The sequence below is a fragment of the Rousettus aegyptiacus genome, unplaced genomic scaffold (genome assembly GCF_014176215.1).
Source record: "Rousettus aegyptiacus isolate mRouAeg1 unplaced genomic scaffold, mRouAeg1.p scaffold_m13_p_16, whole genome shotgun sequence".
NCBI lineage: Eukaryota > Metazoa > Chordata > Mammalia > Chiroptera > Pteropodidae > Rousettus > Rousettus aegyptiacus.
The window spans coordinates 2,636,763-2,650,471 of record NW_023416291.1 but is presented as its reverse complement, the minus strand read 5'-3'; the positions used below and the strand labels follow the sequence as shown (position 1 = coordinate 2,650,471).

At 40.4% G+C, this 13,709-nt stretch overlaps 1 protein-coding gene across 7 annotated transcripts in view; it reads right to left on the bottom strand.

Annotated features, from left to right (window-relative positions):
* The window catches only part of KIAA1109 (KIAA1109 ortholog), a 113,948-nt gene that overhangs the window by 95,440 nt on the left and 4,799 nt on the right, over nt 1-13,709 (bottom strand). For all 7 annotated transcript variants that reach the window (XM_036233451.1, XM_036233450.1, XM_036233454.1 and 4 more), the window contains exons 3-11: nt 12,269-12,398; nt 10,209-10,325; nt 9,226-9,304; nt 8,062-8,126; nt 4,707-4,893; nt 3,083-3,164; nt 2,530-2,723; nt 2,157-2,236; nt 209-359 (exon numbers count right to left, since the gene is read on the bottom strand). In XM_036233451.1, the coding sequence (XP_036089344.1) occupies nt 209-359; nt 2,157-2,236; nt 2,530-2,723; nt 3,083-3,164; nt 4,707-4,893; nt 8,062-8,126; nt 9,226-9,304; nt 10,209-10,325; nt 12,269-12,365 (1,052 nt within the window). In that variant the 5' untranslated portion in view covers nt 12,366-12,398. The remainder of the gene's footprint in view (nt 1-208; nt 360-2,156; nt 2,237-2,529; nt 2,724-3,082; nt 3,165-4,706; nt 4,894-8,061; nt 8,127-9,225; nt 9,305-10,208; nt 10,326-12,268; nt 12,399-13,709) is intronic.

The following is a 13,709-nucleotide window of genomic DNA, read 5'->3' as shown; positions in this document are numbered from 1 at the left end:
TTTTTCTAATGAACCAGCTCCTTCAGAGCACACTTGCTTATGCCAATTTCTCTACGAACAAGTTATTATTTGGATTAAAATGTCTAGGGATATCTTACCTTGCCATAATGAAATAGCTTAGAAAAATATTAAGCTACTTTTAATAAAAATTATAGTATTAGCTCAATACATTTGCAAGACTTGTTAGAAATATAATTTACTCAAGTACCTCTGTCTGTCGGCCCACGGCCCATAGTTGAAATCTGTTCCTTTACCACAAACTATATCCAGTCCCCAACATGGAGGCAAATCTTGTAATTTGCAATCTTCACTGCTCATTTCTCCTTCAATATTTTCTTCTGTTTCTTCTGGAACAAGTCCTACATTGCAGAATATACAATATAAATGCAGTTACTTAGAATAACCACCAAAAATTTCTCTAGATTAGCAGCTCTAAAAAATTTTTCATCTCAGGAACACTTTACACTCCTAAAAATTATTGAAGATCCCAAAGTGGGTACTTTTGTATTCTCTTTATCAAAATTTACTGTATTCAAATTTTAAATTCAGCAATTTTTTAAATTTTGTTATTTTAAAAATAAACTCATATTTCATGTTTAAAAAAATTTAATGACAATATGGAAAATATAAGTTAACAAAAACTAAATAAAATTTTAATTTCATTTTTAAAGAAAATATTTTTTAAAGAAAAAGAACCATGTGTTCTAAAACAAATTAATTTCGTGAGCGTGTTGGCATGGTTTTATTTCAGCAAATCTCTTAAATGCACAGCCTAAGAGAAAAAAGAATTCTCACAGCTGCTTATGCATTTAATCTGTTACTCGGGATTTGAGGAAAGCCCAGCCTCACACAAACAGGAGGACAGAAAAGAAAGGCGCATTTCAGTAGCTTTTTCTGATAGTTCCGGTATTCTTCTTTGACATGACACCAAAATTCAACAAGTGGTAGTTTCCTAAAGGTCAGCTGCAAGGTGGACTCTGAAACCACGTGGCTGAACTTTTCACACCCTGATACATTAAAGTTCACTGATCTCTCATGTGCTCTGAATAAATCTTTTATCCACAGCATGTCTTTGTAATATCGCACATTTTTCATTTGGAAAACATTGGTTAGCTGAGACAGGCGTATTTTTTTTCCTAATACTGATAAATTTCATTATTAAACTAAAAATCATGTTTGTTAATATCACTGAGGGGGGAGAGGTCTCATCTGAAAAGCTGTCGAACTCAGGCAGACAGACCCAAATTTTTCCAAAATTTGAATTCTCACACAACGGTCCGAAACCAGTTTGTCTCTGGCTGCTCCTCCGCGTCACACTGGCGTCCCAGGAGGAGGACAAACGGCTCGGCTTGCGACTCGGCCGCACACGTGCCCCCTGGGCCACGGGAGAAGTGCGTCGCGCAGACCTGGCATTTCAGCGCACTCAACGCGCAAACGCTTACTCAAGGGCCAGACGCGATGAGAATTTCGACTGTTTATCGAAGACTTTCAAGGGTGACGCCGGCACGTGCTGTTTAGCTGTGGACGCGGGTCAGTGAAGGACGGGGAGCCCAGACGCACCCCAAGTTCCAGCAGCCCCCCTCGTCACGGCTCTGGCGCCATGGGCGCAAACGCCGACGTGGCGAGAAAGGCAAATAGCACCCGAGTTTTATTTTAAGATATTCAGACCTCACGAACCCCCTGAAAAGTGTAAAAAGATCAGAAGTCGGAAAAAGGAGGCTACAAATCCAGAGCTTAGGTACTTTTTTAAGACCGAAGCCATGGTGAAGCATCGTAGGCTGGATGCTGATCCTGAACTTGAAGCCTCACATCTAACGTGCTGAGATACTTTTTCCCTAAGCTAAATGGACCGCCTTCACCATCACCACATTCTCAGAGGTTTTCGCTCATGGTCATTTGCATTCGCAATTTTGAGGTATATTTGTGAAAATGGAATCTGAAGGATAGATTACTATGTTGTTCTCTCCTGGTCTGAGGCACTAGTTACGCTTGACAATGACACAGATATTTTTTAGGCAGGCACCCCTACAGCCACGTCTACCGCTTACCGATGCTTACGTACATTCTAAGTAAGGAGACTTAAAATGTTATTAGATAACTCATTTCACAGAAGAAACAGAACGGTAGCTGTGCATCACACTTTCAGAAAGCGCTACCTGGCTCGTCCATGTAGTAGTAGATGTCGACATCATTTGACTGCATCACCACGAAGCCTTCTCCCATCAGCCGCGGAGGTCTGTAAGGGAAGCAAGGCACACTGAGCGCGCCTCCAGAGGACAAAGTGTCCGGTGCTCTAACTGATGGTGGTTAACATTCTCATAGAAAAACACTTAAAATGAGAGTTTACCAATGGGCAGCACGCCCACTTCCCTCATGAGGCATGACTACCCTGTTAATGCTTTAACAGGCAGAAGTATACCTCGCCATCGCCGAACTTGTAACGAAGAAATTAAAAGGACACTACACATGCGACTGACGTCTGCCCTGGACATAAAGGAGTTGCTTGCTACTTTTAGGAAAGTTTCTTACTCATCGTTTTGAAGACCGACGTATCTGGGGCTAGGAACCAGCATGACGCGCACGTTCTCCAGCTTCCCCTTGACGATGTGCATAAACTGGTCCAGGCGGCTGGAGGGCGGCTTCGTGGTGTACGTCAAGAAAGCGTCGTCGAAGTTGATGCACAGCGTCTGAGGCTGGTGATGGTTCCCGAAGGCCAAGCGCCCCTGGAAGCACATAGAGACGCTGCGTCGCACGGTTCGGACCGCGCGGTTCCCTAATGAAGAGCGTTTTCAAGCGATGACTAAACGATTTCACTTTACAGCTATACGTGTTTACGCTGCTCCACTGATAGCCTTGTGTTTATGGACATGTGAAGCACTTGTAAATACATAGCCTTTCAGGTCTGATAAATTTGTGCTAAAAGGGTATTACTGTTAAAATGATTCTTTCACTCTCTATGAAAACTGGAATCAAAAAAAAAAAACCAAAATTATTTTATTTTCTTAAGTGAAGATTATTTTTGCAAAAATAAAAGATTCTGTTATTAACCCAAGAAACAGTAATTGCAGCAGAATTCACTTACTGTGCTCACATTGACTTTTATGACTGGAATAAGTGATCTCCATGAAGACGTAGGGTCTTGAGATTCCGTTTTTACTTTAACTCTGAGAAGAAAAAATAAAAACAGACATATATAAGAAAAAAACCTGAAGATACAGTTGACTTCCTCACAATACACATTATTAGTACCAGCCGGACTTTCCCCAATACGTTTAATGACTGTTCCAGTACACAGAACAGTGACCACCTACGAGGATACTAACGGCCCTAAAACGTCTGTTGCAATGCCCTCCATCGCGTGTTGGTTTTTAGACTGGCAAGCTATAATAACAAAACTATGTTTTTTAGAATGACAAGCATGAATATCAAAAGTGTAAATTATGACATGGCTGTCATTAACACCTTCCATCATGCCTGTTAACACTATAACATTTTACAAGACAGGCAAAATTATTAAAACAACAAATGACCAAGGCACAAGTCACTTTGATGTTTTCTACTGTTTTAAGCACTTCTAACAAGTCAACTGATCCTTTTCCTTCTCCAGTCCCACCACTTTGTACCAAAATAATGTTCTCCCAATAAAATGACAGGCCAAGAGTAAGAAAAAAATTGCCCATACACAAAAATTTAAGAAATGAAAACTCATAGCAATTCGCTAAAGAATTCAGATGAAAACATATCTCTTAAATAACCCAGTAACTCCTGAATCAGACTTCTGAGGCCATCTCCACTAAGGTGGCCCCAGGGCTTAAAACTAAGTGCAGAACTGACCTCGCTACCTCGCCCAAACCTCTCCTCTTTCTCTAAGGCTCCCTGACTGAGCAGGACAACTGGTCGACCTAGAAATGTGGTCCCACTGATGACTCATCCTTCTCACTCATTCTCCATATCTAATCTACCCTATCTCATGGGTTCCTTTGCCCAAGGGCCTCAAACCCATCCACTTTTCTCCCTTCCCCTTCCTGCCAACGCAGCCGATGACCATCTCGTCCCTGAATTGTCACGACATCCTTCCATCTGGCCTCCCTGCCTCCATCCTCATCTCCCTCCGCTCACGCCGCAGCGTTACTGGCCCGAGGTAAAGCCAAGTGTGTAGCACCTGCACCCTGCAAACCATTTTAGTCCAATGTGTCCCCTCGCGTGGTCCGCTCCGGCGTCAGCAAATGACTTCTCTACGGCACGTGATGTGTCTCCTCTAGGGAAGACTCGTCCCCGCTGTCTTTGCCTAACTGTCACCCTTCAGGTCCCAGCCCTCCCTGATCTTTCTGTGTGTGCCCACAGAATGTTACTCATGTCCCTATGGTAATGCTTCTTGCACTAAAATTTCCTATTAACTGTTCTGACTCCCACGCTAGGCTACAAATTTCCTCCAGGCAGAACAGTTGTCATATTCCCAGTACTCACAGCACCTCAGTTCAATGCCTGGCACTGAATACTTAATATTTAATTAATAATAGATGTCTCATCATCTACTTTAAAAACTATTAGATATGTAGGTATGTAAGGCTCTTCAACATTCAAAAATCAATTAACATTAACCAATTAAAAATGAAAAACTAAATGATCATATCAATACATCCAGAAAAATCATTTCACAAAATCCAACACCCATTCATTAATAAAATTTGAGCATGACAACGAACCTTTCAATTTTGGACTGGGTTCTTGTTCTTCCATTTTCCCGTGTTTTATCATCCTCTTTCTTGGGTGGAATTATTGTTGGCTCCAAACCAAACATTTCTTGAAGACGTCCATAAAGATCCGAACGATTATAGACATGAAATTCAAAGTCATTGACTGTGATGTATAATCTGGTTTCTGCCTTTGGATCTAAAGACACCAATTACAAAAAAAGCTCTTAGTCAACTTTAAAACTTTAGTAAAAATTTCTGTCAAATCTTTTTTCACAGCTATAGTAACTCAAATTATTTATTTTAAAACAGAATTCTATGATAAAGAAAATTATTTTTAAAATATGTAAAACCCTGGCAAAAGAAAGGAAAAAGTTGATGTCACTACAGTATTTTTATTTAGCATTCTAAAACAACCTGAATTTCTAGATTCTGGTTGTACAGTGCCAGAATTTTAAAATTTTACACTGAAAATACATTTTCGGAGTAAAAGTAAAACTTTGCCCGAATATAGCCATCAATTTATACTAAAATATAAACAGTAAAATGTTCAAAGTATGATGCATTTAAACATCACATTCATATCTGAACTTCTGCACCATAGAAAGGATTTTTCATAAATACTAGCTTGTCCTCAAAAATTACCCAATGCTAAAATGATTTTATAAACTGTAGACTTCAAACAATAAGCTCAAATAAAAAACGTAACCGCATTAAGTATCTGTAACAACAGTGACTGATAAGTCCACACATAAAGGGATAGATGTTCCCTCCACTGAGGAAACAATCTCAGAGCATCACGGGGCAGAGCATCATCACCGGAGGCAGTCAGCACTGTCTTTCGTTATGGACCCAAAATGTGGTTTTTGAGACTTTTTAAACCTTTTCCCATTTTTATCCCTATAGAAAAACTCAATTGAAAGACAATTAAAATGAGATATGACCAGTTAGTGCAGTTTAGTTTTTAAAAGGGGTAGAGAATTGTTATTAACTTTCATTTTAGTTTAACTGTGGTTTAAATAGTTATTAACTGTCATTTTAGCTTCACCGTGGTTTAAATATGCAGTATATGCCTGTGGGGAGGCACCAAATTTCCACCAAAATTGACTTCTTCTCAATTATTAGCAAAAAGGCATATGATATGTCGAATACTCTAAATAAGTATGAATTTTAGTTTAAATGAATGAAAAATACACTGCCACTCATATTTCAAAAATAAAGTAAGGAAAATAAACAACACTCATTTTTTACACGGCAATACTTTTAGTTCTACTCATCTCGGTTTTTTCATTATTTCCTAAGATAATTGATAAAAAGGAGATAAACCTAATCCTTCAAAAATCTAATGTTTGGGAGTTGTAACTTTATTGGTATTTTTAAGATGTCTCTTGACCTATGAGTCTTATTTCTTCAGATTTATCACATGACTAAAAGTTAAGACAAGCCCCTAAACTATATCGAGGGTTTTTACCCCTTTTCTTGCTGTAGGTCAAATTATTAAAATAAAAGTAAGAAACACACCAGTTTTTAATACAAATGAATACACAAAACACATATGCATTCTAAGACTTGATAATAAACATCACTACCCATTCTTTACTTAAGTAGATCAAACTCTAGCCCTCACTGGGTGTAAGCCCTTCCTTGGTAATCATCCAACCCTCTCCCTAAAATGCCGGAGTCAAACTGATGTCTAACAAACGTCTCGCACTTGGCACATCCGCTCATCGGCTGATGTTCCCACGCGAACCCACCCCGGCCCCCCCAGGTCCCCCAGCCCCCCCGGCAGCACGTGCCCCTTCCCCACTGCTCAGGCCCAGAACCTGCTGCGTCTCCTCCCCGCCCCGGACGCCCTGAGCAAAGCCCGCTGGCTTTACTTCCACACAGACCAGACTCCACCGCTCCTCACCACTCTGGCCCAGGTCGCAGTCGCCGTCACTGCCGATGCAACACGACAGCCCCCGCCCAGGGTCCCTGCTCCCGCCCTCACTCCCCTCCGACTGCTTTCCGCACGGGCCAGACCTTTAACACAGAGGAAAAGCAAACGCCCCTAGCCAGGGCCACTCTTCGCTCCTTTTCCAGCGCTTCTCCTCCGCTCAGACGAAGAGTCCTGTGGGCGACGCCTGAAATCCTGGGGCCCGCGCTCTTCCCTCCCGACCCGCGCTCCGAGCGAGCTGGCCCCACTTCACACGGCGACCGGGACGCGCTCCTCCCGACCGTCACGGTCGCTCACCTCCTCGCTCACCTCCTGTGTCTGTCTATCCGCGACCAGCACAGGCTTTCCTGACTTCCCCTCGTGGCGCTGCCGCCACCCCCCTCCTCGGGGCCAGGGCCCCCTCCTCGTTCCTCCACGCTGTGGACAGTCACCCGCCGCTTCTCCGAGTCCCTCCCACTCGGCTGCTGGACCGGGGCGTCCGTCCGCGGAGGGGCTCGCCTTGCTCACCGCGGGACCCCTGGTGCCCAGAACCACTCGGTGTAGGCGAGGGCTCCTCTGGGCGCCGACTACGAGTCCTGCCGCTGAGGAAAGCTACGACACCCACGGAGGGATCCCAGCCTTTCGACAACCCGACGTGTAAAAACATAATAAACGCAAAGTAATGGAGTATAGATATTTTTAACGAACTAAAAAGGTTTTATAATTATCAGGCTTAACTTCAAATGTAGTGAAATAAATATCGGTACGTTATATAAATAAAAGCTTTTTGAGGTCCTGAATAACGCAGAAGAACATAAAGGGTCTTGAGAACAGAGAGTGTGGCAACTGCTAGTCGAGAGAGTGAGGACAAGGTCTCCTGTCCCCGGAAGGCCCTGGTGCGGTCAGCGCCAGCAGGAGGCGTAGCCACAGACCAGAGCCCTCGGAGAGCCGTGGGACGAAGGTCTGGGGCGGAGCTGTGAGACGGCGGGAGCACACAAATGGTCGAAGCAGAACCGGGGGACAGTGCAGAGCCCGCGAGGCCTCTCCTCTGCTCGCCTTTGCCACGCTAGATAAATAAGAATGAGCAGCAGCATCCGGCAGAGGCGTGGATAGAGGCGTCTTAGCAGAAGGATTAACAGGTGCTGGAAAGGCCGCTGGACCACAGTACCGGTTAGGGCCACGACGCAGCAGGGGGTGAGGCCAGAAATGTGGGTCAGGGTCATGGGGAGGGTGGCCCTGAATAAATGACAGCCTAAGAAACCACATTTTACCAGGCAAGAGGAAAGCTGCTAAAGGGTTTTTAGCCCACTGGGATAAAATCAAAGTTTTGTACACTCCAAAGCTTTTAAAAATATTTTTACCTATTATAAAATGTGAAACATTTCAATATCCATAAATGAAAACTGATTATATGATTAAAGATTTCAAACACATGAAAAAGTGAAAACTCACCATGTTGTTTCTGCTTTGGGTTATACATTTTCCACCACCGAAAAATTATAAATCCATCTTGAATTCTAAGCAAACCAAATTACAGAAATGAAAACTTATGTAACAATTTACTTAACTTGTTTCTTAATTATTTATTATAAAATGCAAGCAACTGATAATGAATAAGGAAATACAAAAAATTCTCAAGAGAACACTGGCATGCCTAAATATTTCATAATCTTCCAGGTAAAAAAAAAGAAAAGAAAAGATCTGTATAGGTCTAAATTCAATTCTTCCATTTGGGTAATACCAGATTACAGTCAACAGGAAAGGGAAGTGCTAACAGAAAACCTTTTTCTTTTGTAAATATCTAAGGGAGTAAAAACTGCATAAACAAAAAGCCAGATCCTGAACGGGGACATTAGCACACTAGGGGAAACTTTTAAAGATAGTCTCTCACTTCTGTGATGACAAACCCTTCATGCTCCAAAAGAATGAACTTGTAGCCGCTTAACTTTTACTTGTTATTTTTAATTTGGAAGTAATTCTAGACTCACAAAGAAGTTGCCTCTGCTGTTTCAAGTGAAGTATAAATGTTGCCAAACCCCAGCACCTCTCAACTAATTCGAAACTTTCAAGTTCTATCTAAGTTTGAAGAAAATCACAAAAATAGAGTAAGCTTCTCTTTCAAAGCTTACAGAGAAAAGGCAATATCAAACATATTATCATTTCTCATTACAGATTTGAGTTTCCTTCTTAAAGTGAAATTAGAGATGTTAACAGATGCTGAACAACTCTAAAAACTCATCACCTCCTAAGGACCCGAGGGTGAACGTTACCAGCATCTCTGAGCCTTATTTTGTGTAACAAATGACCACCGTGAACTCTACACTGGCAGTGATCAGGCAATTCAATGGCTCAATTTTTCATCTTGGAATGAAATGAGATATTTCTAAAAACTGCTATTCAGTAAACTTTTGCCAGTCTAACCCTTAGCTAAATTAATCCACTGATGGAAACATTTTAAAACATCAATTCACTAGGCATGATTTACTAAAAACAATGATTTTTGACTTATGGTTTTATTTAAAGAAGTAAATCACATTAAATAATCATAATCAAAAAAATTTTACAATATTTCAAGTTTAAGATAGTTTTTAATTTTTTTCTGCTTGTTTTGTTTACCTAATAGACATGTCCTCTGTAATGTAATAGATTTCACGAACCATGACTTTTCCAGAGAGAACGGAGAAAGAAAAGGAGCCTGTATATAAGAAAAATGCAGTGATTAACATGGCTGTTTTGATAGACAGCAGAGCCCTTAAAGCTTAAAAGAATCTTGGCGTTCGATGTATCCGATAATTGCGTGTTCTCTCCTGACTCCCTTCCTCGTGTTTACGGCCTCCCTAATTTCCATCATCCTTCCCTCAGAAAGCGCAGCAAGCACCACTGCTATGGACCAGGCAACCAGACGAACATGAAGGTCGCCGGCTGAAAGACTGCTTTACATGGCTGAGTCCCCTGATGAGCCAGCCAGGACATAAACCCCGAGCAGCGACCAAGTCATCACTTTTCTCCGTTAGTTCGGGTGACTCCAGGAACCAGTCATTACCTCAAATCAAGGGAAGACGATTTGCGTTTGAGAGAAGTTTATCCACGCCCTCTGCGAGGTCTGTGACTCCAGGGAAGGTGAGAATGGTTCTGTTCGGCGCCCCCTCCCCCCTCTGCCGCTGGCTTAGGGCTTTCCACAGCATCGCTTCGACTACACCATCCTATCCATACAAACCTCCCACTCACTAGTCAGAAACTAAATAATCAAAGCAGGCCGCAAAATGAAATACACAAGGTGATTCCCACTTACAGATTTTTAAAGTACGAGTTACTTGGAAAAAAAAAACCCAGCAAAAGAAACTTCATTGAACTTTAGAAACTCTATATTTTTCAAATACTTTAACAAGCATCTTTCATAAGCAAAAAAGGTAAAAAAGTTACTGTAAAACGCTTCCAAAGAATGAGGTAAGAACATAATCTGACATAGAGAAATTCCAATTTACCCTTCATGAAACGAGGCTACGGTTCCAAAGCTACTTCCTGTCTCTAAAATGTAAATTTATGATATATACCTCAAAATTACATAGAAGAAAAAATGCAGTATTACTCGAACTTACCAATATGGATATAGCCATGTTTGTACAATCTGTTAAGAACCAATGTTAAAATAAGACCAACATTCCGAGAATTATAATATGTGAGATAAATAATCCATCCACAGGACAAAATGGTAGCTGTTGGGAGAAAAAAAATGCAAAACGTCACTTTCAATCACCTTAACGTCTCAGTGAAAATGCGTTAGTGAAAGGTCATTTACCGCATTCGGAAATGACAGAATCTCCTTAGACATGGGAGTATGTCCTCTCACGAGGTAATACCTGGAGCTTTAAAATCAGAGGTGGGTTCCGCTTTGCCCAGCTTTCCTCATCCTCTTTTAGTCACTAACCAGAAAAGAAATCTAACTACGGAGGTGAACACACGGTGTGAATAGACAGATGCCTTGCTATTAAAGTGTACGGCTGAAACTTGCTGGATTCGTTAACCGATGCCACCTTAAAAAATAAAACAGATTCCCAGCAGATCGATTAAAGCAATCTGCTTCCTTTTGTCCCTGTTTCCTTTTTCACTGCTTTGTACTGTCCTAGTTATTAAACATATGAGAAAGCCCGTATTTCTGAATATTCTGAAAAATATCCACCTTTATTAGGCTGAAAGTTCATTCCTGAAGTATTTCCTAAAAACTAAAGTCACTTAAAAAGAAAGAAAATTGATGATTTTTTAAATCAAAGTCACTGTTTTTTTACATCAATAGACTCTTCTTTTAAAAAAAATAATGGAAATAAGGGGAAATTTTAGTCTACCAAAGGTATATCTGTATTGAACAGGACATCTTGTACTATTTGGCTGTAATTGATAAGCTGGTAACTTATTTTTAAGAACGCCTGCTTTTATTGAATATGCTGAAGTAAATGATATTCCAAATTTGACCATTTTTCCAGAGCCATAGTCACTTATAAAATTTATAAGATTCCCAAAAAAACCTAGCTTATGAATATACAAAAGATAAAACAAAAGAAAGCCTTTTCTGATAAATTTTTTACTTGTCAATTTAAAAAGTATAATAAGTTTCTAAATCAAGGCAAAGTAATATAAAGCAATTTAACGTGTAACCTTTTAGCAACATTTTAGCATTATATTCTTAACTTTTTAAAAAACATTACTTAATATAGATAAAACAAAGAAGTAACTGAAAGTCAAAATACATTTCTCACAGTAGCTTAGATGGATGGTAATAGCTTTGATGTAGCAAGTGCTATGACTTGTCCATAAAAATTATTTTTAGAACAATTCTTTTGAAAAATTATTTTGAACACACAGCATTATGTTTTACGTTTAAACTCATCTGTATTTTTACTGTAAACCAGAGCAGGTTGTTGTGGGCCATTCAGAAAAGCAAGAAGCATCTGCTGAGAACGAACGTTTCCAGCGTCCGACGGCCTAGGAAGTGTGGCCTTTTCGTTGAACTGGGTCCCCAGCCCTGCTCTTCAACAGCATAAGGCCAGGAGTAAAACGGCAAGATCAAACAAGCACGCAATGTTTTTCTGGCTGTTATTCTGCTTTTTCCTTAAAGAAAGGAGTTGTATACTACAGAAAAGTCAGAGAAATTCTAGGTGACAGGAGAGGGGACAGATAAAAAATAAGGAAGAGCTACGCCCTTAAACTAAAGGTGATTTGCAAACAGGACTTTTATGAAGTCCTATGTCATACTGCATTGTACTTCATTTTACTTTTTTTGGCTTTCATTATTACTATAGTTAACTTCCGTCAATGAAAAAAAAATAGAACTCAAATGGTAACCTCACCCTACCTATAGAGCCTGAATCATTACAACTCCTGTGCACACGTCGCCTCTACCTGGGTCCCACCACACGTCCCGTGGGGGATGAACACAGAAGAGGAGAGAGCGGCTGAGTGCAAGGTCTCTCCTCTCCTCCCCTATGTCATGCAAGGGGCCGCCTAAGGAAAGAGCAGTTCCTGGAACAAACGTGCAGAGAAAGATCAAAATTGTCTCTCTCAAAAATAAACGAACGGCCCTGTAAGCATCGCTACTTAAAATGCGGCAGCTGTTGACCCACATGAGACGACAACGATGCATAAGAAAACACACTCTACTCACCAACAAGGAGCCAGACAACGTTGGAATTGTGTTCGGTGAGAAAATCTTCTAACTGAGTGATGCTGGGGACAATACTCTCGTTCTTCCTTTGATCCATTACTGAGGTTTTTCCAGAGCAGCATCTAAAGGCCTAAAAGAGTTGAAAGGTTAAATTTAGAATCAGAGATTTGTTTATCTGCGAGGAAATCATGTATGGAGAAGAAAAGGTGAATAAATATGAAAGTTATTAAATCACATTCTCATTTCTTCAATGATAAGAAAGCAAAAATACAACAAACAACAAAACATGTCCATGTTTCTATATGAAATATAAGACAACGTGTCATATTTTTAATGTCCTGATTTTACCACTCTGAGATTGAGGTTTAGTTATTATACTCTGACTGACAATAAGAAAGACGTCGTCATTCTGAAATCTATTTAAAGATATTTATCTCAACAATAAGAAGTATTGTGAAAATTAATAAAGGGAAATATCATTTGTAATGGAGTCAGGAAAAGGAAGAAAAATACCATATGATTTCACTTATATGCAGAACCTAAGAAACAAAAAGAACAAACTAACCAAAAACAGACTCACAAATGTAGAGGACAGTCCGGCGACGGCCAGAGGGGAGGGAGCTGGGGGGCTGGGGGAAAGGCGAAGCTTTAAAGAAATACAAATTAGTAGCTGATAGATGGGCACGGGATGGGGGGCGCGGGACGGGGGGGGGCGCGGCGCAGGGAATGAAGCTAGCACTCGTATATTGGCTGGGCGGAGGGCCAGCGAGAGGAGGAGCAATTAGGGGGATCATTTTATAAATTATAAAAAAATCTAATCAATGTACACTGTATACTTGAAACAAATAATAAAATAAAATTTAAAAAAGAAAATGCGAAGACAGGAGGCCAGAAGGGGGAGCTCTCACACACTACCGCTCAAGGTCAATTACAAACCCAAGGGAAAGGCATCAATTACAGACCCCAACAGGAGATGCACCTTGCAAGTCACACACTACTTACTACTCCAGTAGTATGAAGGAAGACATGTGAATGAAATAAGTGCATCATTATAGAAGTACATAATTATCAGCTACGGCCAAAGATAAGCAAGTATTTCCAATGTATTCAGGGCCAAAGACAGTCCTACATGATCCTTTTCATCTTCAAGAAAGTATTATATGTCAATTATACTCAATGAAACTGGGAAAAAAGGTTCTCATATTTTTCAACGCTTTGAAAAATCCATAAACTAGACATTTAAAATCCAGGAGCTAACCTTACAACGTGGCCTTTCCCTTTCCTCCTTTAAAAAAAAATAAAAAATAAAAATAAATAAAAAATAAAATTATTTAAAGGGAGAACACGCTTTGAAAAGACATACAATCTAAAAACAAATATTCACATATAATGGTTTACAAACTACAAAATAACATCTGCACTTATTTCAAACCTATTTTTA